The 24,741-nt window shown below is 51.7% G+C and overlaps 1 protein-coding gene across 1 annotated transcript; it reads left to right on the plus strand.

Moving 5' to 3' along the window:
- Positions 1 to 593: 593 nt before the first annotated feature.
- CHC_T00007758001 (hypothetical protein) lies at positions 594 to 1,576 on the plus strand. Its single transcript, XM_005711463.1, has 2 exons — positions 594 to 902; positions 1,316 to 1,576. Exons 1-2 carry the CDS (start codon positions 594 to 596, stop codon positions 1,574 to 1,576), a joined length of 570 nt encoding a protein of 189 aa, XP_005711520.1.
- The last annotated feature ends 23,165 nt before the right edge of the window (positions 1,577 to 24,741 follow it).

Raw genomic sequence — 24,741 nt, forward strand, 5'->3', positions numbered from 1 at the left:
AATAAGCGCGGCGGGAAGTAGGAGCGCGACTTCATGTGCTTTTGGGGCGACTTTGCACAGGAAGTTTTTTGAGGGGCGATTTGGGAATTGTGTGGTCATTTAGGGGCGCGACAAAACAAGTCCACCATTTGTCGCCCTCAGGAATCCAACAAGTACCATAGCCCCAGTGACGTTTTTCGATATCCGTTCGATGCTTGTTCGATGTGCCCTCGATAGCACTGTTAATTAACCCCCTCGATGCTTTTCGGATATACTTGTGATGTGCCCCCGATGGCTCTGTGATATGACATGGATAGCTTTATGTTGAAGATCTGATATCTTTACACTATCCACAAGATAGTTGCTCGACGAACGTATGATGTGCATAATCTACGCGATATTCGCTCCAAATGATGTGCCACCGATGCCTATCGGAACTGACATCTAGTTCTCTGGTTGGACCAATTATCAGACGCCAAGTGGCTGCTGAGGCCATTTAAGTGTGGACAAGTGTCATACTGGGAGTTCCCTCCGCTACACGTGTAGTGGTTACACATGCCACTATTACGCCGCCAAGTGTCTCCAGAGAACGGGCTATGGTGCCAGCTACTTACATGCCAACTGTCAATTCGAGAGAGCCGCTGCAGTCGCTGTTTAATGCTGGTGCTGGAACCGGCACCAGGGGCCGCCCTGGACAATTCTTTTGCGGCATTGCCTTCTCCCTTACCCGTTTTGTGATTTTCGCATTGCGCTCGTGGTCTGCTTTCATTCTCCCAGCTTTCTCCGCCCTCTGTTCGGGCTGCCCATGTTCCTTCTCTTTTTCTCCTTATCTGCACTCGCGAATTCCCCAATTCTGCCTTTCGGGTGCGGGGAGAAGGCGGAGAAGCCGACGTGGCGCCGCCGTATGGAGCCCAGTGCGGGGGGCGGGGCGTGAGGCCTTGGAATCGCCGCATTGGCGGATACATGGCGCTGCCTCGCTTCCGCTCCCGTCCACGCCACGCTTCCGCTCTAGTCGACGCCTCGCCACTGACCGCCCTGCCGCTCCCTCTGCACCTGCAGCCCCTCGCCTCCACCTTGCTCCCCCTCCCCCCGCCCACCGCTCCCGTTCCAGATCGTCTCTCTACCCCTGTACCCACTTCCGCCGCCCGGACCTCCCGCCCCCGCTCCTTTCGCCACGCAGCGCTACGCCGCGTCGCTTGGCAGCCACACCTTCCCCGCCCGCTGCCGCACCCCGCTCGCGCCCCCCTCATTTGCGTTGCCAAGCCGAAACCCACACCTTTACAACGCGTACGCCTCCGCCCCGCCCCTGTTATACAGAGACACATACACAGCGGAGGCGGAAAGTGCAAACGTATTCACAGCGGTCGCACAAGTGGACGTCCGGGCAATACAGGGCAGTAGGTCATGCGTGCACACTCCTGTCTCATCGTTGCCGCAGCCGACTGTGCCGATTTGCCCCCTTACAAAAAGCAGAATGAATCAACTGCAAAATCACGGAGGTGCCAGTGCACATCGGGGCCAACACGTTGTGGAATCATTTGCAGAAACAGAGACTCATAAACGAAAGTTAAAGTTAGCATTGGACACAGGTCTGTGATCTCGCTTCCGACGAACCCTGAAGGACCCATTTCTGTAGTTCGTCATTCCATGGGGAGGCCCAAAGCGCAACCGAGCAATTCATGAAGACTCGCCAGCCGTGGCAAAGCGACACATTGTTACCGCCACATCCGTGGGTTTGCCATGACCACCGGCTGCGGACTGTGATACCGTGGTGGCGCTGGCCTGCTAATTCCAATGGGCATAGAGCAATGGGAACAGAAACAAGGTTGCGGTGATGGCAATATTAGAAACGTGAAGGAGCGAAGCGGTAAAAAGATGGCAATGGACTGAAACGTCTTACCTGTAGAAGCGGAATGAGGAAAAGTTTGGAATTCGCCAAGTCCAATATACTGGAGTTTCTGATCGGTAGCGCGGTGAGAGACTAAAAAGGAATTCAATCGATGCTGTCAGAAAGACGTGAATCCATGGTGTTGCAGACACCAAATCAGAAGCTGAATAACAAACAAACCCTTTCATATGAAGAGCTCCCGTGGAGATACGCCTCGTAATATCAAAGAAGATGGAAGCAGTTAAGGAGATGCCAAGTTTGTCGGCGAGCTGGGTGAGGGATGTTGACGGTCACAAGAGCTTACCTTTTTGATGTAGAAGCCGAGGGGACAAATGCGGGAGGGACTGTGGGACTGTGGGACTGTGAAACGCAACATGGAAGGTACGGGCTGGTGTTTCGGGCTGCATGGCGTTGCTGTTTTCAGGGTGGCGGGGGGGTTCGATCGATGCTAGTGGCGGTGCCTACAGCACCACAGGCCGTCGTTGTCGAAGTAGTTGGGGTCGCTGAGAGGAAGAGCCACTTCATCGGCGGGCGAGGCTGGACGACAGACGGGACAGAGAGCGATTCTGCATGCGGGCGGTGGGGGCGAGCAAGTCGGTGGCAAGCGTGTGCAGGATGGAGTTCAGAGATGTTTGGGAGGTGTTGTGCGGAGCGGAGAGCTGCGATAGTAGGCGCGGTGTGTCAGCGGTGGCGGAGGGTATCTTCGGAACGGGCGGGTTAGTGCGGGATCGCGGCGGGGCGAGAGGTAAGTACGGAGAGGTGGAGTGCGGAGCAGTGGGAGGGACTGCGATATGTAAGAGGAACGGTAGCTCCGGATGTGGCGGGCTCACTGAGCCGCTCGGCGTTGCTGTTTTCGGTTCGCGGGGAGTCCCCGCTATCGAAGCGCAATCTGATTTATTTATTTTTATTCTATATATATATATATATTTTTTTTTATTTCTTTTAGGTATGAGATACAGCCACGCGTAGCGCGCGATATAAGTACCTCTCGAAAGACCCTCGTTACCGCGGATGACGAGGATGCAAGACTGTTGGTTGTAGCTGAGCTCGCAGGACCCTAGTAAACATAACGCAATGCGACCGCAGTACGTACAGTGCAGTGGCTCCGGAGGATCTCCGTAGTACGTGTGGGGTGCGGCATGGGCACTGTGCTCCCCGTACGTGGAATCCGTACTGATGATACTACGAGTGACCCACAGTGGCACTACGACCCTACTGCGTACTACGGTGCACTGCGGGTGCACTACAAATGCACTGCAAATGAGACACCTATGTGCCCCAGAAGAGTTAGCCAAGTGTTTGCTTTCTACTCGCTTTCTACTCGCATGGACTCCCACTGTATGTGATGCAATTGTCGATTTCCGATTCATATACAGTAGTCTCTCGATAAACCGAACCAAGTGGTGAAAAGGATCTGGTTCCGCTTATCGGGCAGTTCCGCTTATCAAAAGTTGTCACACCATGCGTTTCTGGCCAATCATTCAATTGTCTCATATTTTTATTGGAAAAACATATCCAGAGTCGTCTGCTTCGCAGAGCGACTCGCTTCCAGTCGGACGAATGTCTGCAGCTTCCTTACCGAACTCAATAATGCAGAGTCCGCCCCAGCACAATCTGCAATTCTCTTTGTAGAGCAAGAGCCTGAAGCTGCTTTTTAGCTCCAGAGAGTCCACCGCCATTTGTCTCGTCATCAGAGTTTTCAGGGCTCTCTTCATCAGATACTATCCAAGATAAAATATAAGTAACCATTTTCTCGTCCGTCATAGCCTGCAAGCAATCATTTTCTCCATGAGGGTTCAGAATCTCGTCAATGCTCATGCGCTGAGCCGGCGTCACTAAACCAGAAACTTGATGCTCGAGCTCTGCGGCCATTGCCAATTCATTTTCTTCCACGTTCGCATTCTGTGGGCTAAACAGAAGACCAGTGTGCTTCCAACAATTGTGGATGAGTTCGCGAGGAAGGTCATTCCACGCACGCTTAAACCACCTCATAGCCGTTAAAATATCAACTTCGAAAATCTTCTTGACGTCCACCTCGAGTTTGTCTAAAGCTCTGTCCATATGTAGTTTTTCGTAGAGAAGCTTTAGTGATGCAATTACTCCTGCATCCATGGGCTGTACCTTCGATGTACAGTTGGGCGGAAGGTAAACTATGCGAAGATTGGGCATCTATAGCAACGTCTCAGCAGTTCCATGAGCACTACAATTGTCAATCAGCAGTAGCACCTTGCGTCCTGGCGAAATGCAAAAAATATGAGTGAAAACGACGAAGCCAGTCATAAAAACAGAGTGCTTGTCATCCATGCTTCCTTTTTCGCGTGGTTCAAAGCCCAGCTCAGCTCCAGCTTTCTTTTTAAAGACGTGAGGTTTCCAGGCGTGTCCTTTGACCATCAACTCAAACTTTTCGCTGCCATCAGCGATTGCACATGGCATGAAGGTGATTCTTTCTTTTGCTTTTTTACGCCCTGGTAGCGGTTTTGTGGCAATCGTCTTATCCGGAGCCATAGAAAAAAATAATCCGCACTCATCGGCATTAAAAGACGTCTTTTTGGCATAATGTGCCACAATTTCCCTCAGTTTTTGAAGTTTGCGACTGAGGGCATTCACATCTGCATCAACGGACTCTCCATGGGATTTAAAACCTCGGAGGTTCCATCTGTTCTTAAAATTATCCAACCACCTCTCAGAGAACTTGAGATTAATTCGTTGTTCACCTGGAATTTTTCATTGGCTAATGTCTGGATTTTAGAGCTTTATAGCGAATCATGTAGCCATTAATGTTGATGCGGTGTGCATGCTGCTCGCAAACCCAGTTAAACAGTGCATCCTCCAGGGCATGATTTTTCCCCAGCTTGTTGCGCCTTTTCTTTGCAATGTGACCGGGATTATTTTTGCGCAGAAAAGCAGACTGTGCGAAAAGGCGTGACAGTGCGGCTTTACTCGGAGCCTTGGTCAGCTTGAAATTAATTTTCGCCCAAAGCCCCAGTGCCTGCTGAGTACTTTTTCGCCTTTCTCCAAACGTCGGCCCCTTTCCTCGACGATTTTTCTTCAGTTGGACGGTAAGTGTGTGGCCCATGGTGGCTGTGTTGGTCGGCGGGGAGTTGGGATTCGGAATGGAGATGCATTTGCTGCTTTCATTGGCCTAAATACATTTTTCTGCTATTTATCCGTTCAGAACTACTGTTCTGAGTAAAAGAAACTATTTATTCGTTCAGAACAGTAGAGAAGGAAACGAACTTTTTATATTTTAAAGGGGAATTGCACCTACAATGCAGCTGCAGAGGCTATAATGAAGCGTTGTGTGTGTTCCGCTAATCAAGAGCGGAACCGAAGTTATTTTTTCATTAAAATTTGCCTTCTCCCAGCTCGGTGGGCCGATGTCGGTTCCGTTTATCGCAAGTTCCCTTTATCGCAGGTTCCAATTCCCGAGAGACTACTGTACTGTATCTATTCCCACGGATCCTTCGTGCCAAGCATATTTATCAATCATATCATCTACCTCCCCTCGTCACCTTGCACCGATCCATTTCGCAGTACATCTCCTCCATCGTCACCGCGCTCGTCCCCCACGATCCGCAATTACGCACAAATGCTATCAACCCGCTGCGACCGCACTTTTCCGTAATATACATCACGGAGGTGCCCTTCTCGCAACCCAGGCGAACGTAGTTACTCATTCGGGAGCAGGGCTGCCCGTGAGACACTCGCAAAAATCTGAGGCGAAGTGATTCCAATTTCTGGGCACGGCCAAAACACAACAACGAAGGGGGTTAGGCTTTTGCGAAAGGAAATGAAAATGCATGCTTGCCTCGACAAGAAGTCAGAACTTACCGCGTTAATTAGTTATACGAGTTGCCACTCCACACGTGGGCCATGGCCTTGACAAGCTCTGACACCTGCTGCGGGTCAAGACTGGCACTCCCTACAATCACTTTCAGCCTAAACTTGGCATCGAGGGCCTTCCGCGGGACGACTTCAAGACCCCTGTGTCGTCATCCGCGTGTCCGCCTTAGCAATACTCATTGCCGTAATTAGAGACGCCCGAGTGATGTCGCCCCATGCCGACGACGTATAGATTCTAGTTAATGGTGGGCACGGCGTCCGGGTTGTCGGGATGCTGAAGATTGTAGACATTGAGTTCGACTGGGACTCCACCCGCATTAGGCATCATTCCCTGGTTTGACGACATGGGCTGTTGTGGATGGGTCTAGCGCATCGGGGGATGATGACGGGGGCGGTGGTGAGGATGTCTGTATGTTGACCAGGGGTGCAGGTGGAGGACGGGATAGACGAAGGGCACATGTGAGGCGGGTAGGGGATGTGAGGGCGTCGGCGAGCGGGGTGCGGACACGTCGGCGCTCTCGCGCAAGGCGACGCTGCCGCCAGAGGCGATGGCGGCGCGGCGCCCGCATCGCGGGGGGCGCTCGAAGACATGCAGCGGCACTCCGACGAGCACCTCGGCAATCTCGGGCGCAAAGAGACGCGCTGCGCAATGCCGCCCAAGCCCAGCGCTTGCGCGGCGTTCAATGGAGACTGAGGCTTTTCCGGCTCTTCCGTGAACGGGGTGTCATCAGGCAACTCGTTACACTTGTTGTCAAATACTTTCGTGACCACCCTTGTAATCAGATAGCCGTCGTTATGTTCCACCACCTCTTCGACCTCGCGGCGGATGCGCCTCGGACCGCTCCTGCTCGGTAGTCCAAAGGCCTCACTAAGCTTGCGTTTTATGGGGATCCCACCAGAAGCAGAACAACCATTCTTGCCGTTCTCCTCCACGTCTTTCAATTGTGGGGATTCCGGCAGGTCGTCCTTCGCGGGAGAGACGTCTTCCTCAACATCGCCCTTTTCATCGTCCCCCTCGTGCATGCCCTTTGTCAGCTCCTCAAGCTCGCGTCGAGCCTCGTCCCGCTCCGCCTCGGCGGCCTCAATCTCCGCGGCCTCCGATTGATTTGCGACGTTGACGTTGTTCAGAAATCTCTTTGCAAGATCAATCTCATTCAGGGAGGAAAAACTCAAAAGCACAAGCTGGGAGGGCGCAAAAAAGAAAACTGCGCGCGCGTTAGACAACCCAAAACAGACGTTGAAGACGGAAAATGTATACTCGGTTGACAAGGACAAATGCGCCCTGACTTAGTCCCATTAACGAATAAGCTTACCTGACTTTCGTCTGAAATGACCAAAGTGACACCCTCTAGAACGGTGCACCCTTCTTTCGTAACCTGGGACGTGTAAGCTGGTGCACCTGTGCAATAAAAACGACAAAACGCCCAATGTGAGATAAGCAAAATTCCTCCAACCTCAATGATGGCAACCTGCCTGCGCCAAAACTAAACCCCTCTGTAACCCACTTGTCATTGTCTCCTAGGAAGAATTCCTTCGCCAGAGGGCTGCTTGGACGAAATGGATGTGTCGTGGCGCCAGTTGTAGCCAACTGCACTGACATAAGCCATACTGTTCTCTCGTAGATACGTGAGAAGTGCATGCACCGGGCCGCGCGCAGGGAGCGGTTGGCAGTGACCGACATGCGAATGTGGGGAAGGAGCGCTTGTGGAGGACGGATATTCTACAGAGAGAGGGGAGAGAAAGAGGATAGTGCGTAGGATCATGTACAGCTGAGTGTAGATAGAGGGTGTAACGGGAGCGAGCAAGAGAGGACGCGAGCGGTGGCCGAGGAGGGTGCCTTGGAAACCGGGGATGAAGATGAGGGGATGAAAGATAGCAGACGGGGAAGACGTGACGGATTAGCAAGGGAAAGAATTAGCCGGTAGTTGACTGCAGACGAACGCACTTCCAATAGAGTGGGACGTGTGAGCGTCGGCGCGCTCTCTTGTAGAGTTAGAATGGGTCTCGTGTCTGCGAGAGGGAAAAAGAAGAGGAGTGGAAATACGGTGTTCTTAACACCAGAAGTAGTGGAGAGCAGAGCAAGGGTCAAGAAGGGTGTATCGAAAGGGGGGAAAGGATTGACTCTGCCTTCAATTTTGTGTTAGAGGTGAGGGGAGGTCTTTCTTCGGGGCACAGTAGAAATATAAATTACTGGGAGGGAAAATTTAAGGCGAAGGGCTTCGTGCCATGGATTGTGGCCTGTAAGGAAGGCGTCGACGCAGCCTGCCTTTCACACCCTCATACTGTCTCATCGCTTCAATTCCCGCTGCGCAACCGCTCGCATGTGCTGTGTATGAGTGCCCGTGTAGCAAATCCTTTGCTGTGCTTTGCCCTCTCCATCAAATACTCTAAACACTTCTTTTGATGCGAGAGTTGCCGCTAACGGAACCGTCCCTCAATGGAACCGTCCCTCCCGTCAATAGCTTCGCAAAAACACCAACGTCTGGTTGCACTCCCGAACAAACCCGCACCGCTTTCACTTTCCAATCGCCACGACCCTGTGAATACTTCGTCAAAGATTACGGGCACACCACGCGCGGCATTCCGCCACTAAAGCACGCTGAAATGCCGGATCGATCAGAGGCATCCCTTCTGCCCTTTGCAACACCGGCTCTATTAGTAGCGCCCCGAATTCTACACCAGAAGCTTCAGCTGTGTCTAATCTTTTCTTCATTTTCGATGAGTACACTAGCACATCCCGATTTCTATCCATCAGCTCCCCATGCCCAGAAAATTGAGGTAACATAACAGTGAAGGCCGTCGTCATGGCCCGACCAAGCCCTTTAATAATAGTCATTGCTGGAATCCAGCAAGGATTTACGACTGTAATTCCTGGCGTTCCCCCTGGCTCATCACCCCTTGGCTTGTCGCCCCCGCCGGTGAGCAATTTCTCCGCAATTCGCAACGAGCTTAACCGACGGTCACTACCCCCGGCATCACACTCTCGCTCTCCAGTGCGCGGCAACTGCACCATGCGCAGGGTCCCGCTTCTGCAGCCGCAAGATACTCAATCGTCGCGACGGGACCTGCGTAGCAGCCGGCGCCTGTCAGCAGCGACAGTCTGGTCTAGTGTCTAGAAGACCGGCAATTTGCCTCATATGAGGTCAAATGCTCTACAGTAAAATTTAAACAAAATTTAAGATTTTCGCAAGCATAGAACAAAAGGAGCACAATTTTTACGAAGTAGAACTTTGAAAGACTTTAAAGACAACTATAAACGACTAGTTAGTAACTGACAAGCCAGCTCAGTGGTCTGCAAGGATCGCTGAGTCTTAGAGGCCGGAGTTCAACTCCTCGCTGAGCACGTTAGTGGTCGAAAAATCCCTTCGGCGATCTCGATGGTTCTTGTTCGTGCCCTGCAGCCCAGGACGCTTTATAGCGCCCACTCGAACATGAGATTGAATACGGTGACATCTCATAAAGGGCATTCCGATACGGCTGCAGGTTTTCCAAGCAAGTCTTTAGACGAAGGATAGAACCATAGGGGGCAAAAGGAGTTTTTTATCTCTTTTTGCTCTATTCTACTCAAATGCTGACCCATTTAGTCAGTTTTAATGGCCGAGAACGCTTTAAGCACTAGTAGTACTTACCTTTGTAAGTAAGATCGTGACGTTCGTCGACATGTTTCTTAAAACAGTCACGCCCAGTCTGGTGATGACAAAGGTATACTTCTTTGTCAAAATATAACTTGCAGGCTGGGCAAATAAACTTTGACTTTTTTGTTCCTTTGCAAATATTGCATCTGGATTGATAAAGAGCAAAAGTCTCCTCGCCGGATGCGCTTTTCCGCTTGCGAGTGGTTGGAGTTAGGTGAGTACCAATTCCACTGCCAAACCCAACATCTTCATCTTCAACAGCACTGTCTGATTCTCGCTGACGTAACGATATACGATCATACTTGTTATCAATCAACCGGTCAGGAAGCTCACAATAAAACTGATTTGGAGACATCTTAGAACCATCTCCTTTTGCACCTGCATACAGTTTCCATGCACTCACAATGCAAATGGCCAATAAAGAAGTGTTGACACGCATAGACCACTCCTTGACTTCGAACTTCTTTTCCAAGCCGAGATCATCCTGACGAGATCTGTTGTGGCGGTCAACCTGAGAGCAAGTTTCATAATACTGCTCGCAGACTGAGGGAATACGGATAGACAATTCCTCTTTTCTTGTCACGCCATGACGTGTACGCCATCTCTCGCGGTAGATTGGAGTTCCTTCGTTGGATGTTCCGACAGAACTAATAAAGTATCTGCGGTCTCGGTCCACCCACATCACTGCCATGAGATGAGGCCCGGCCACCGGCTTTGAAACTAGTGTGACGTGCTCTCCCTTTTCAGCAATCTCCAGATGAGATAAATAAATCATCGGATATTTCTTGGTAGATGTCTTCACTACACCTGTGAATCTAAGACCTTTCTCATAAAGTGATTCAGCCGTGTGGACAGAAGCAAAGTACGAATCCGCGCAGACAACACGATTGGTGTGAAACCATGGCTGTAACAACCTCAAAGTCACTGCGGTTCCGTGTAAGTGGTCACTTTCAAAATCCTTTAAAGAAGTCTCCTCAGCTGAGACCACGTTCTCCATTCTTATTATGATTCCACTTTTTCCACATGCAGCAGTCTTCAACTCACAGCCATTCTCGGGTTTTCGGTCCATGGCCACATAATGAGGAAGACCGGTTTCAATCCAATCTCCTCCAAGTCTATACCAGCGTGACATACTCTCATCAACGCAGATGTTCTGTGATGGAATCACATGTGATGCTCTGTGATCATTGATTGCGACCATGAAGTCCCTGATCATACCCCATCTGTCATTTGAGTCAGCTGGAAAGCTGAACGTGACATTCTGACGAAGCTCCTCGAATCTTCTGCAGGAGATGATGCTTCCGAATTGAAGTTGCGGGAGATATTTGCTGGTTTCCTGTGAGCTCCAAAGAGACCTTCTGGTGCTGAATTCAATCCGAGTCATAAGGATTAGCACCCGGAAAAACTTCAAAATTCCACCTCTTGTATTCAAGCGAAGTCCCCTTGATTCCATTGCATCGTTGGTGTAGGAAACCATTAATTCCAAGTGCTCCTGTGGGAACATCCACATGAAGTAGTCCATGGGATGCATTTGAGATGGACTGTGACCACGGGATATAATCTCATCAATCAGTCCAATCACCTTTCATCTTCTCGGCGGTATCATACCATTTAAATGCATCGTGACTTCCTCACGCTTCCAGGCCCGGCCGTGGACATTCATGAGGCCATCTTGGGAATCCATTTCGTCACTCTCGGAGATTCTCGTACTCGGGCTGAGTGCTCCTTCCAGTGGCGTCACGCGGTCCTCTGTAGGCTCCGGTTGCGCATAATGTTCAGTTTCTTGATGGATATGATCTTCAGGACCGTCATCGATCAGGTCCATCAATTCACCAGCCTTGATGTTAGCTATGCGAAGCGTGACTTCCTTGACGCCATCTGATAATTCCCATTTAGCCCTGACTGAAGTGGAACTGCGACCCTGCACTTTGTCAGTTTTCATGCCAATGACAGTTCCCGTGACCAACTTGATCTTCCAGGAGGCTCCATACATGCGACGACATTTACTCTGAGCGGTAAGCAGTCTGGCACGAGTGTGGACGCGGTTACCTGCAATAATTCGAGGATCATTGACGCTCACCATTTTGAAGAAATTTAGGGAAGAGGAAGACGAAAGTGTTGATTAGGGAAGACTGAGATACGGAATTGAATGTTTTCTGGTTTGCCAACGTTTAGTACTCTAGTCGAAAGCTTTTCACAACAGTAGCGATAAATTTCTACAATTATTCGAATTGCAAAAGCCCGCCTAAAAACTGGCCTCATATGAAGCCATTTGTCACCTAGACACTAGTGCCTTTCATTCGCGCATTTCACGTCGTCAATACGGACGGTGAATTCACTGGCTTGCTGCAGGACGCTGCTGTAGTGCAATACGCACCTGAAAAGGGAGGTGAAAAGAAAGGAAAATATTTGGATATGAAAAGTAGTCCGGGTTGGGGGACACACGTGTGAATAATTGCACAGTTTTAATTTTTAATTATTTTATTTTATTTAGTTATTTAGTTGCCATTAATTTTGCTGACACTAGACTAGATCTAGGATCTAGCGCCGCGAGCTACTGTAGTGACTCCGGCGGAGCGATATATACCTTAGCCCTCTGACGACCAAGTCAGTAAAGGTAACCCGAGTTGCCAGAGTTGAATATCGTCTTGGTCGAAGTCCGTCTTTCCCAAGACGCTCCATTTTACCACAGATTACGTTATACTTTGCGCTCGGGGGTTCCCTTTTTCTTTTTCCTTTATTTCCCTATTCATTTCTACTTCTATCTCAATTTTTCCCCTAATTGTGTTGGTTCCACTGGAGTTGGTTGCGACCGAGCCGGTGTAGGTATTTTAGCCATCGGGCAACACGTTGTGCAGCGCTGCTACTGTTTCAAGTTCCGTCGGAAGGCTGTTGCAACGACGCCTCCGTCGAAGGTCTTACTGTATAAGACAGAGTTGGTACCACCTATCGCGATTGCGATCGCGCTGGTGAGGGTGTTTTTAGCCATCGGGCAACACGTCGGTAGTAGCGCTGCTACACGGTTACGATCCCGTCGGGTAATTCTGAACAAGCCCCCGTCGAAGACCTTGAATTATACCCAAGGTGCTGAAGACGCTCGTCGAGCATTGGCCTTACAACCCAGCGAACCGCGGTTATATTCTCGTAGACAAGCCCAACCCGCACTCGTCGAGCACTCAAGTCTTCGCAAGTCTCTACCACCATTTTCCTCCCGGGCCGGGCATCTTTCCTTAACCCCCCCCCCGTCGGAGTTGAGCTACCGTGGGCCGCAAGCCCACACAAGGGGAAAGGGAGTCTCGAACGCTCCGTAGCGCGTGCCATCGGCAGTGGTTGTTGCTGTTGTTGTTTTTCGTCTTTTTGTTTGACCGTCGGACTGTGTTCGCGGCCTGCCAAGCACATTGCACTACAAAAGTGGTCTCCCGACCTATAATTGCGTCTACAGCAAACCCGACCTAGAATTGCGTCTACGACAGGTTTGATCTGGAGTTGTATTACGAAAGTGGTCTGGGTAACGGAGTCTCTTTTATATTTTTTTGTTTGTAACTTTTTTTGTGTAGGTTCGCTCGTACGAGCGATGTCGATAAGCGCACCCGGGGACGTCGGTCCCGGGGCGGGTAGGAGCGGATCGGCAAAGGCGTCGAGGATCCGGCGAGGTCCTCGCACCCAAAGCCAGGCCAATACGGCCACGGATCCCGAAGGTCAAGAATCCCCGATGGGGATTGAAGCCAACAAGGATAACCTATCCTACAGGTTCGAGGAGATGGGCGAGGAAATTCGCCAAGAGATGACGAAAAATCTCGAGGTTGAATTAGCCCTCGTCCGTAAGCAACTGGAGTTGCAAGCATCCGAGTTCCAAACCGTTTTAGGAGAGCTATCGGCTCGAGTGTATCTCGTCGAGAAGGAGCGAGGTGAGGCGACCGACGGTCTGGAGCCGGAGGTCCTAGCTTCGTTGAAAATTTCGGTCAAGGACGCAAGGCGCGACTCGAATCAAGCTTTGGAGTCCTTAGGTAAATTTAGAAGCAGTATCGACGACAGGTTTGACCGCGCCGCTCATCGTCTCAAGGACCTTGAACAGGTCGCCGGTCAAGAGACGCTCCCCACGGGTCGAGAAGGCGACCGTAGATCGAAGAAGGACAAGGCCGCTGTGCAGCGGCGTTCCAAGTCGAAGACTTCGAAGAAGAATCTGCGACGCCGGAGCAAGAGTCACTGTAGTGACGAGCCGGAGGGCCAAGACTCAACGGCCCAGTCGAATGGCCTTTCCGAAGATGGTGACGACGGTTCGTCGAACCATGCCAGCAATTCCGACCATCGTTCAGAGGAAGGAAAAGGAATTTCGCAGGGCAAGAAGGTTACCTCCAGACGGGGCGGAATCATTTCGCCCGCCTCGCAGAGAGACAAGGACGCTGAGCCAGAGGACGTCGCAACGCGACGCGGGCCGCGATGGGAAGAGTTGGAGGAGCTGAATCCGACCAACTACCTCTTCAAGAAATTACTTTCGTACCGAACGTACCGCTTGCGGAACCCGCAGACATATTTGTCAAGTTCCCGGCAGACCGCCGTGCAAAAAATCAGGAGAGATATTCCGCTTAAGGTGAAGAAAGACAACACGTTCACAGGTGAGGACGGGGTCCTTGTGTTGGATTTTTTGGCAAAATTAGTTCAAGAGTTAGATACTCAAGAAGTGAACGAGGGGCAAGCGATCCGCTTGTTGCCCGAATTTCTAAGCGGCATCGCTCTGAGACAGTACACTTCTGTGTCTCAGACGGCCGGGTCCCACCACGGAAAGGTATCCGTTTGGCCGGAGGCCGTACAGTGGTTGTTGAGGAGTTTCGCAACCGACGAGGCGATCCGTCAGGCCGTGCCCGCATTGCGAGAGGTTCAGCAAAGACCGTCTGAAGACGAGATGGAATTTTATATCCGTGTGACAGACGCGAGCAATCGATGTGGAAACGTATATTCGATGGAATAACAAATGACGATGTTTATTAAAAGACTCAATTCGAGTATAACGCCGATGGTATCTCAATACCGACAAGACAATCGGGACGTTTCGTTTTTGAGACTAGTCAATTACGCGAAGGCGCATGGCTCGGTGAGCTGCACTAAGGACAAGAAGACCAAGAAGGTCACGATCCAGACGTCGTCGACGATCAGGGCGGGTAAGAAGCCGAGGGCCTCTTATCCCGGTCTCAAAAGTCATGCCGCCGTCCATTTAGCCGAGTCAATTTCCGCGTCAGACGAAAGCGGCGCGCACGGAAGCAGCGAAAATCACTACGAAGGAGCGTTGATAGCCGAAGGCGAGTTTATTGAGCCATCGGAGGGCTACGGACACGAGGACTACGGAGCAAGCGGGTCGTCAACTTTACCGACGCCCACATACACGACGGAGTCGTTTTCAGAGCCCACGGATCCTGCGATGATGTTTCGGGGGCGCGGCCACACGCCGGCGCCGCGCATTCCGATGGAAGACAAGGGTACGACGTTTCGAAGGCCAGGGCTGAATGAGAAGGCCGCAACGTCAAGAAAGGCCGCCGGCCCGTGGAGGGCCTAGGCCGCAATATCCTGTCAAGACGCACGGACTGGTGTGCTATCATTGTTACGAAAAGGGGCACGCCGCGCCAACGTGCATTCTTTCCCTCCGGGAAATGCACCGAGTTTTGGAAAATTAGGAGGCGTTGTCTCCGATGGAGACGTTAGGGATACCATCGACGAGTTACCTGAAGGTCAAGAATTGGTTCGATTCGCAGACGGCGAGCACGCCGAGTGCTTCAACGCCAAGGTCGAACCAACCATTCAGAGGGCCCGCCGTGGGGCCCGCGCCGTCGGATGTGAGAAGGATCCCGCAGCGGCAAGAAAACTAGAGAGGGGAATCTCGCATGAGTCGCGAGAGGCACAGGGTCGACGTACTGTGCTCGGGGCTCAGCCCCGTTTCCCGTCTCTAAGGGAAAAATCAGGCCCGAAGGAGGAGGTTGTTGGATTGGTGGATAAGCCAAAAGGGCCAGCTCAAGTCAACAAAATTTTGAGCCGAGCCCGAGATCATCCGCTGGAAGAAGTTCGAAGACCCTGGTACAGGGTTAAGCGAAGAGAGTGTCCCGAGAAGATTTTGGTTCTTGCGCGAAAAAACTACAAAGTTTACGCGGACATTGGACCCACAATCGGATTGATGAGCCGAGTGTTGTCTGTAGTAGACACCGGCGCGGGACCAAACCTTGTGCGAAAATCGGAAATCCCAGCTGGAACGGTATCTCTAGTGTCTTACGGACCGACCCAAGACATTGGCGACGCAAACAATAGGCCACTCCGGACTCTCGGCACAATTAGAATGCCTGTGAGGCTTGGAAAATTTGTGGCCGCAGCCGAGTTTATTGTATGCGAAAAACTAGCCGTCCTGCTAATTCTAGGCGCGGACTACCGTGACCGGTTTGTGGAAGCCATTTATCCAAGGAAGAAAAGGGTTGAGTTGGTGGATTTCTCGGAGGTTCCGATAGTTAGGCGGTTCTCGACGAGAAAAGGGAAGAAAAATCTCGTCCCGGGAGAGGACGAGAATGATGGAAAGGTGGAGCGAATTTCTCCTGAGGTAAAAGTGGCAAGAGCCACGACTATCGAGCCAGGGACGCAACGCGTCGTGGAATGCACCTCGAAGAGGGCGGGCTTGGTTGTGGTTCAGCCGTACTCGTCGTTATACGAGAGGCACGGGTTGACGTGCACGAATGGTGTCGTTCAGGTTGAGCCTGACCGGCCATTTCGTTTACTCGTTGCGAATTTTAGGACGTAACCTGTCAGGGTGCAAAAAGGCCAAGTGGTGGCAGAATTATTACCGCACCCCAGGGCCGCGCTCGACAGCAAAACCACCGTTGGTGAAGTTCTTAGAATTCACGAAAGGAAGAAGGAAAATTTTACTAATTCCACCAAGACGCCTACGGGCGAGACAGGATGCGAACCGTCGGATCAAGATCGCGAGGACCAGCAAGGACAACGAGAGGAAAGGCTTTCTACGACGGCAACTACGAAGCCGGAGCGGCGGATTGAGCCTCCCCGCCAGACGTGGAGGAACTCGACCTGAGCCACGTGCCGGACCGGCTGCGCAAAAGATTCCGTCGAATGTTGAAAAAGTAGTCCCGCATGTGGGATGGGACCCTCGGTGAGATCAACACCACGGTCCACCGAATTGAACTGGCCCCGGATACAAGGCCAAATGCACAAGCTCCCTACCGAGCCGGTCCAAAGGCTCGGGAGGTCGAGGACGCAGAAGTACAGAAGATGTTAGAAGCAGGAGTAATCGAACCGGCGCAGTCAGAATGGGCGTCGCCCGTTTTATTAGTGCCGAAGCCGGACGGATCGATGCGCTTTTGCGTAGACTATCGCCGGTTAAACGCGGTAACGGTAAAGCACACTTACCCTTTACCGCGCATGGATGAGTGTCTGGACTCGCTTGGAGACACAAAGGTCTTTTCTGCGTTGGACGCGATTTCAGGGTATTCGCAGATGCCTATTCCGGAAGCGGACCGCGACGAGACAGCTTTTTCGTGCCACTCAGGTCTCTACCGTTTTTCAAGAATGCCTTTCGGGCTTACCATCGCGCCAGCGACGTTCCAGAGAGCAATGGATACCCTGCTCTCCCCTTTCCGTTGGAAATGCTGCCTGGTATATCTAGATGATATCATCATCTTCAGCAAATCCTGAGAGGAGCACGTCGTTCAGGTTGACGAAATACTGTCTGTGTTGGAGAAGGCAAGTGTGAAGCTCAAGCTTCGCAAGTGCGAATTTTTCGTCGAAAAGATCAAGTACCTGGGCCATGTCGTTCGGCCAGGTACATTGGAAGTGGACGCTGCGCGAACCGTCGCATTGGAACAAATGAGGTACCCTCAAACGCAGACCCAGCTCAGGAGCTTCTTGGGACTTTGTAATGTCTACCGCAGATTCTTTCCGTATTATGCAAAAATCGCGCACCCGCTCAATCAACTGTTGAAGAAGGGACAACCGGTCCAGTTGGAAGGATTCGACGAACCGTCCGAAAAAGCTTTTCACAAACTCAAAGACGCTATCTTGGCGCCACCGGTGTTGGCGCTGCCGAAGAAGAACATATAATACTCGGTAGATACCGATGCAAGCGACTATCAAATCGGCACTGCATTATTTCAAACGCATCCGGATGCGCAATGCAAACCCATCGGGTTCTTTTCAAGAACGTTAGCCGCAGCCGAGAGAAACTATTCTGTATCAGAAAAAGAATGTCTAGCGGTAATTTGGGCCGTACAGACTCTAAGACCATATCTATATGGCGAGCACTTCATTGTGCATACCGACCATGCCTCATTGAGGTGGTTGATGAACGTAACCGACCCCAGCGGGAGATTAATCCGATGGAGGCTCCGCCTCTCGGAATTCGATTTCAAAATCAAGTACAAGAAGGGCAAGGCGAACAGTCAAGCTGATGCCCTGTCAAGATTACGGACTGGAGGAGAAACCGTCGACGAAATCGACGACGAAATTTCATGCTTTATGGCCGAACCGGCCGAGGGTACAGTGGAGGACGAGGAAAGTTGTGACGCGATAGACGACATCTTCGCTCTTGAGGTGGGGACCGCCCCTGATCGCCTCGATCAATTCCAAGCTGTCACTCCGGAGGAGCTCATTGGCGAGCAAGCCGTCGACCCCTTCTGTAACCGCATCAAGGAAGAAATGGACGCCGAAAAGGTGAGAACGTTCAGCATGGAGACCGAGGAACTCGAAGGAACTCTATGCCGTACAGCCGCGGAGTTTTTACAAGTGGTGATACCACAATCGTTAAGGGACCGCGTCCTAGGGTTGAGCCACTACGCAAAATTGGCAGGCCACCCGGGAGGCAGGAAACTTTACAAGACTTTGAGAAGACATTTTTATTGGCCTACGATAGCCCTAGACTGCTATGCACTCGCGAAGAATTGCGCCGCATGTGCGCGGGAAAGGGTGAAGTTAAGAAGAAACACGAAGGAAATGAGGCTGTTCACGCCCAAAGCTCCGCTGGAGTTTGTCGCCATCGACATCCTCGGGAGCTAATTACAACTAAACGAGGAAATAGGTATATTCTCGTGATCAGAGATCGATACTCGAAACTGGTACGAACCGAACCGTTGAAGAAAATATCAGTTGCGCACATCGCACAAGCCTTCGTTCACCATTGGGTATTCGTGTACGGACCGCCGGTCAAGCTGCTGTCCGACAATGGAACACAGTTCACGGCCCGGTTCTTACAGAATGTCTGCTGAATTCTCGGCATTCGCAATGTGTTCACGACTACGTACCACCCGCAATCCAACGGCCAAGTTGAGAGGTTTAACCGCACGCTGACTTCCGCGTTGCGAAAATACGTTGGAGAGCATCCCAAGGACTGGGATTTATTTAGCGACGCTGTGACGTTCGCCTACAACACGCAAGTTCATCGAACTACGAACACTGCGCCCTTCGAGCTGGTGTTAGCTCGGGCGCCGAGAAGCATTGCGTTACAAGCGCAACCAACTTTGGAGAACTTCAGCTCGTAACGAGCATACTACCTGAAATGGCAGTCGTGGTTGGAGAGCCTAATGCGAAGCGCCGATAAGAGTTTGCGAAAGGAACAAGCCCGGTACAAGCGAAATTTCGGCGCACGCCTTCGCAAGCCGCAATATGAGATCCCACCGGGGTCCTATGTGTTCCTCCGGAAGGAGCAGGGCACGGCTAGCGAACCGCAACACAAGCTGGCCCAAGTCGCTACAGGACCTTATCAGGTCAAAAGATCAGATCAATATACGGTAGTCATTGCCATTGGAGATCAGGAGGAACGCGTATCGCGAGACAGGGTGGAGTTAGCCCCAAGCCCGATGGACTATGCGCCGATAACCGGCCTACGTCAGGCGCTACAGTTCCTGGGAGAGCTGGAGTTAAACGAAGAAGGAGAGGTAATGGAGGACGAGGAATGTCCTCACACCCGTGCGCCTACGTCAGGGGACCAGAACAATTTAGTTGGTCAAACGCCGACACCGGAGACATCTCCGGACCTACGCGATTTCGGAAAGTCCAGAGAAGAGGACGAGTTGGAAGATCTACAGGAGGGGGAAGGGAACAGTGCAGAGAAAGGAGAGGAAACGGAGAACACGGAATACGTAATCGACCGGGTCGTCGACCAAGATTATCAAAATGGTAATTTGATTCTCAAGGTGGAATGGTTCGGCTATACGCCCAAAGACGCGACGTGGAAGCCCATTGAGCAATTATCACGCAGTGCGGCCGTCACGTATTTCCGAAGGAAGAAGTTAACCTTGCCGCCGCAAGTCACGCACGCGCAAGTGGGATAGTCATCTTCAATAGAATCAGCAGGTTATGGAACACGGAGGAGTCAGAAATTCGGAGCAGAAGGGGTCAGCAAGCAAGGAAAGCCGGAGCGAGAGGAGCAAGGCAAGAGAACGCGGAACGCCTTTACGAGAAGGGAACGACGAGCGACGCGTTTTAGGGACTGGAAGTGACACTGTGCCCCCCGACGAGGCATTGAGCCTACCGGAAGACGCACTCTCGTCATCAACGGATGCACGCGAAACGACAATCGAGATCAGTGTCCCGTCCTCGGAGAGCAAGTTAATCCAAAATAATTACTTTTTTTGTTGTTGTCGCCTGCAGCTGACCACACACACAGGGGAAGTTCGCCGCCGATCTGCTAAGATTGAAGACTGAGCAAGACGCGCGCTTGTTTTGTACCATGTACTTTTACATGACCATCGTCCTCATCGAGGACTTACTTACCCCCTGACCACAGTAACCCACTACTTTTGGTTTTTGTTTCTGTTCTATTCTGTTTTGTTTTGTTTTTCTTTCTGTGTGTTTTCGGTTGTCTCTTGACAGGACGCAGGGAGAAAGAACCCGCACCGCGGACCAAGGTGAATGAGCCCTACAACATATATCGCTCGGCGACCCTCGGACGAGCGTACCTAGTCCCGTGCGAGCCGTCGATCGTAAGCAATTTAGTACGCTGTGTGTCGGGCCGAGGAAGAAGTGTATTCTACGATAACTGAGCACGACGGACTGTGCCTAATTGAGTAAGTGTCTGGAAGAAACCAGACGGCGGAAGGCAGGAGAACGCGGAACGCAGTTGGAAGGGTGTAAGTGAAGGAAAAGCGTGGCACTGTAGTCGTGTGTGTGTCGTGTTACCGTTCAGGGAAAGGAGGAACAGACTACAGTATTCTCTAAGGGATAGCGAGCTGTGTCAGGCAGACGAGCGGGTTACCCTCGAGTCGAGGGAGAGGAAGGGGAAAAGATGCAGTTGATGTAGAGGCGCATGCGAGGGAGGCTGATCAAGAGGAAGTCAATGATGCAGGACGCGATAAGACCGCGAGTGGAATGTTGAAATTGTATTGAGGATGGTCCCCATCTGGAGGCTCTCAAGTTGGAAGTGATGCGGTGAACCGCGTCGGGGAGAGAGAGAGTGAGGACAGTTGCCGGAAACGAGATCCCTCGGAGTGAGGAGAAGGGAAATGAAATGACTTAAGCGATTTTGCCTGGGACCCCCGCCCATGAATGAAATGGCCTGCGCGGCCATGCCGTGGAATGAAAAATTTACTGTAGCCTCAGGCTGAGGGAATACACACCCTTGGATGCAATCACGCGCTGCCGCTGCGCGCACATGAATGGACGCTTGGATCAGTGACACGCCCTCGTAGGGCATGATTTAATCAAAAAATGGGATACCGGCAGGGAGCTGCTGGACGGGCGGAGAAAATCGAAAATTGAACACTGGTCAGTCTTCGAAATTTTGATCAAAATTAAGGGAAGGTACGGAACTTGTCGGTCATACGGGAACGGGGTGTCGCTTGCTATAGCCAAAAGCACGAGTGTCCGAGGCCGTCTGACAGCACCGTCAAAAACCCCCGCGCGCGACGCCGACCACAACACCGAACGACGACGTCGTCGAACCCGTTTCAAAGGCGTTGACTACGATCGAGAGACTAAGAAATCGACGCTCCACGAGCGGAGGGTTCCCCCACGTGTGAATCGCGAAACGACCACGTACAATCGGCTACGCACACCGGTCTAGAAGCCATCCCCCCCTCTCCCCAAAACCGCGACTATTTCTGCTCGCAAAAAGCCTCGTCGCTCGCAGCGGCGAACGGAAGACGAAAGAAAGAAGGGGAACGGAACGTTATTTATTTATTCATGAGAGGATCGAGAGCCTCGCCCTATTCGTCCGAGGAGGTTCAGGAGGAACATGGTGGAAAGGATGAGTCCAACCGAGTGACCCACAATGGCAATGTTCTTTCCTGTTCTTTCCTGTTCTTTGACTCCCTTCCTAGCTATCTGTTTTTTTATTTTCTGCTCTACGTTTGTTTGCCTGTTTACTTTTTTCTTTGTGAAGGTGGAAAACATCCCCGCACCGCGACGTCGACGCGCAAGACTAGGACAACCAAAATTGCGCTGACCACGACCGACCAATTGGGGACAGAAACTCGTCGAGCAGGGCGAGGTTATGCTTCTTTCGTTTTCGCTTTTGGTTTTGTCTTGCTTCGCCCTATTCCATTTTTTTGACGTCGGAGACGCGATAGCGACCCTCGGACGCTGGCCGGCAAGACCCCAAGGTCTCCGAAGGAAGAAAGAGAGCGATCTCCGAACGGACGTATCGTTGCCTTACGGTTACCATTTTAATGTGAAAGATACAAGTCATGCGTTGACCTGGGAGAAGGAAGAGTTCAATGAGGGTAAAATGTGCAACCGCTCTGCGGGGCAGCCGCACCAAATCTCCCGCGCGAGACGGAGAGAATGCAGAGCCCGTGGAGATAACGTGGAGAAATTATTGCAGTTTGGCTCAGTTCTTTTTCGTTTCGTTTCGTTTTCTTTTTTTTGTCGTGTGAATTGAGCACCAGAGCATTTGTTGAGAACGTTAGTCCGCTCCCTGGGTAATCCAAGATTGAATTGAATGACCGCCCGTTATTTGATTTGCTCACTACAGTGTACGTTTCTAATACTTTCAAAGAAAAGGGTTCGTTGAATTGAGGAGAAAATTGAAGAGGAAGAAGAAGGGATCGCGGATCGCAACGAGAGCAGGGGCGCGCCGGACGAAGGGTAGCTAATCGCCAACTGGCCAAAGGTGGGATACACTCTCGCTTTGACCGTCCGAACGGACGAGACGCAAAGGGATCAAGTTCCGATCGTGTTAGAAGGCTCGCTGATTTTTCGTTTGTTATGTGTGTCTACAGATGGAAGGCTGGAGAGCAAAGGGAAAGGCACACTACGCACCTCCCCGAGGGAGCACCTCGTGATGACCACATCGATCCGATGGGACGAGCCCTTGTAGACTCACACATTCGAAGACGTCTAAACTTTGCTGTGTAACAGCCACGACGTGTTAGATAAAGAGGGAAAAAAGGGAAGAAACCGTCGACGACGATCCACATGCGTCCTACGCCTCAAAGACACCTCCGCCTGCGACCCCACCGAGAAGTCTCGAAAACGAAATCACCGGCAACATGACGACCGCGATTTCGTATTGACTCGACATGAATGGCAACCTCGACGATGGCGACAGCCACCTCGCTGCGACAGCGAGAATCGCCTCGAGGAGCCTGAAGAATTGAAAGAAAAGAGAATTACAGTCGATCGCACAGTTGTCGGCGACAGAGCTAAATGGAGACGCACAATGGGAGCAAAATGAGGACCTCTGCTCACATTCTCGAGTGTCACAGTCTGACCGATCATCCACGCCGCTGCAACGATTTAATGTTTTCAGCCTGAATGGTACAACGTGTATCCCAGCCGGTCGATGAGGTGATCGGGCGAGATAATTTAGTCCCCAAGGGAGGACCCCAAAGGACGAGGCGACACCGCCAGTACGAGAAAAGGAATAGTCGGGCTGCACCTAGAGGGAGAGGAACCCATCTCCCCTGCCGCGATGATGAGACTAGACAGGTCTGTCGCTATGAAGGGGTTGGGTAAACATGGTGACACGCTTGGAGGAATCTCCCCACAGAGGGGTCAGTCGTCTCTCGACTAGGACTCCCAACCCGGTAGCAAAGTCGCATGAACCCGAAGAGAACTGTATGCTCAGACCTCGACGCGCGAGTCACGAACGCCGGATGAAGGAGGAGGAGGGAAAATTTGAGACGAGGAAGGGGAATGAAGAATAGGGGGTGCACGCTAGGAAAAAGAGGAGGAACACAGTACGAGGCGAGGACAGACTCGGGAAGATGGAAAAGTGAAAGCAAGGAGGTGGAAAAAGGAGATGCGCAACACGATGGCAGAAGGACGGCTGTGCAAGGAAAAGAGAAGGTAATAGGGGATGTGCAACTGCAGTTGCAGAGGTGCACAGAAAAGGGACAAGAGAAGGAATACCGTAACGAGGAAAAGAGAAGGAAAGTGGAAAGAGGAAGATGCGCCCGCGGCGACGGGGCGTATACAAAAAAAAGAGAAAAAGAGGAGGAAGTAGCGAGGTGAAGAGAAGGAAGAAGGAGGTATAAAGGTGCCACCGTGATTATGACGGGATGGGCATCAATGAAAAAAAGAGAAGGAAACGAAGGGACGAAGGAGCACGCAGGAAAATTCTATTTAGGGATCAAAGGCGACATGACGAGGCCGCAAATTCAGCGTCGCGCAGGGAGGATAGAGATGCGACAAGCTATCACGAGGGAAGTGTCGCGCCCGTCAGCTCAGACGAGAGGGTTGCCAAAGGATTTGCCCTTTGGAAGTGATGACACGAGGCGAGCCAAAACTCGCAAGTCGTCAATGGAGGCTTCTTGCCGAGCCTCTCCCTCAACACCGTGAGCACGGAGCAAGGCACAGTATACGCTCGTGACGTCGTGGGTATTTTTGGAAATTGTTGGAGATGGGGGGGGGGGAGATATCACTTCCCTTACCGACAATGTTTCGGTGTGGCCTGCCGAGGAAATTTTGACAGCTGAGGACGCCTTTGACGAGGATGGAGAGGCCAGGGCTGCGCGCGGGGAAGCATGGACAGCCGGTCGAGGAGGAATTGGAGAGGAAGGACGGGAGCATATGTGAAGCTCCTGGGGGTCAGATGTGACGATGGGGGTATCGTCGGGAACCGTTGTTTGGTTTCCGAATCGACGGCTCGTATGAGCTTTCCACGCTGAGCAGAGGGTCGATGACCAGGGGTTGAACCACACGAAGTCGCCGGCGGCTGGGTGGTTTCGACCAGGGTAGAAAGAGGGACGTTGGGGATTGAAGGATCGAGAGGAGTTTTGCGGAGGGACACAGTCCCAATCCACGCCCTCGATCGTATCAAGGAGGGAGCGTATTTCGCGATTGACATCAGGGCCATCCAGAGGGACAGAGAAGTCCAATAGACGCATTTGTGCTATCAGCTTCGCGGGAAGGTTCCACAGGCGCCAGCAATCATAGGTCTCCCACAAGAGGGTCGCAGCTACTTTGACGCACCAC

Source organism: Chondrus crispus, genomic scaffold (genome assembly GCF_000350225.1).
Source record: "Chondrus crispus Stackhouse genomic scaffold, scaffold_83, whole genome shotgun sequence".
NCBI lineage: Eukaryota > Rhodophyta > Florideophyceae > Gigartinales > Gigartinaceae > Chondrus > Chondrus crispus.

Coding starts and splice junctions, on each gene's coding strand:
- CHC_T00007758001 (XM_005711463.1), top strand. CDS start 594: ATGCCAACTGTCAATTCGAGAGAGCCGCTGCAGTCGCTGTTTAATGCT. Junction 903..1,315: donor TATGGAGCCCAGTGCGGGGG/GCGGGGCGTGAG, acceptor TACACAGCGGAG/GCGGAAAGTGCAAACGTATT.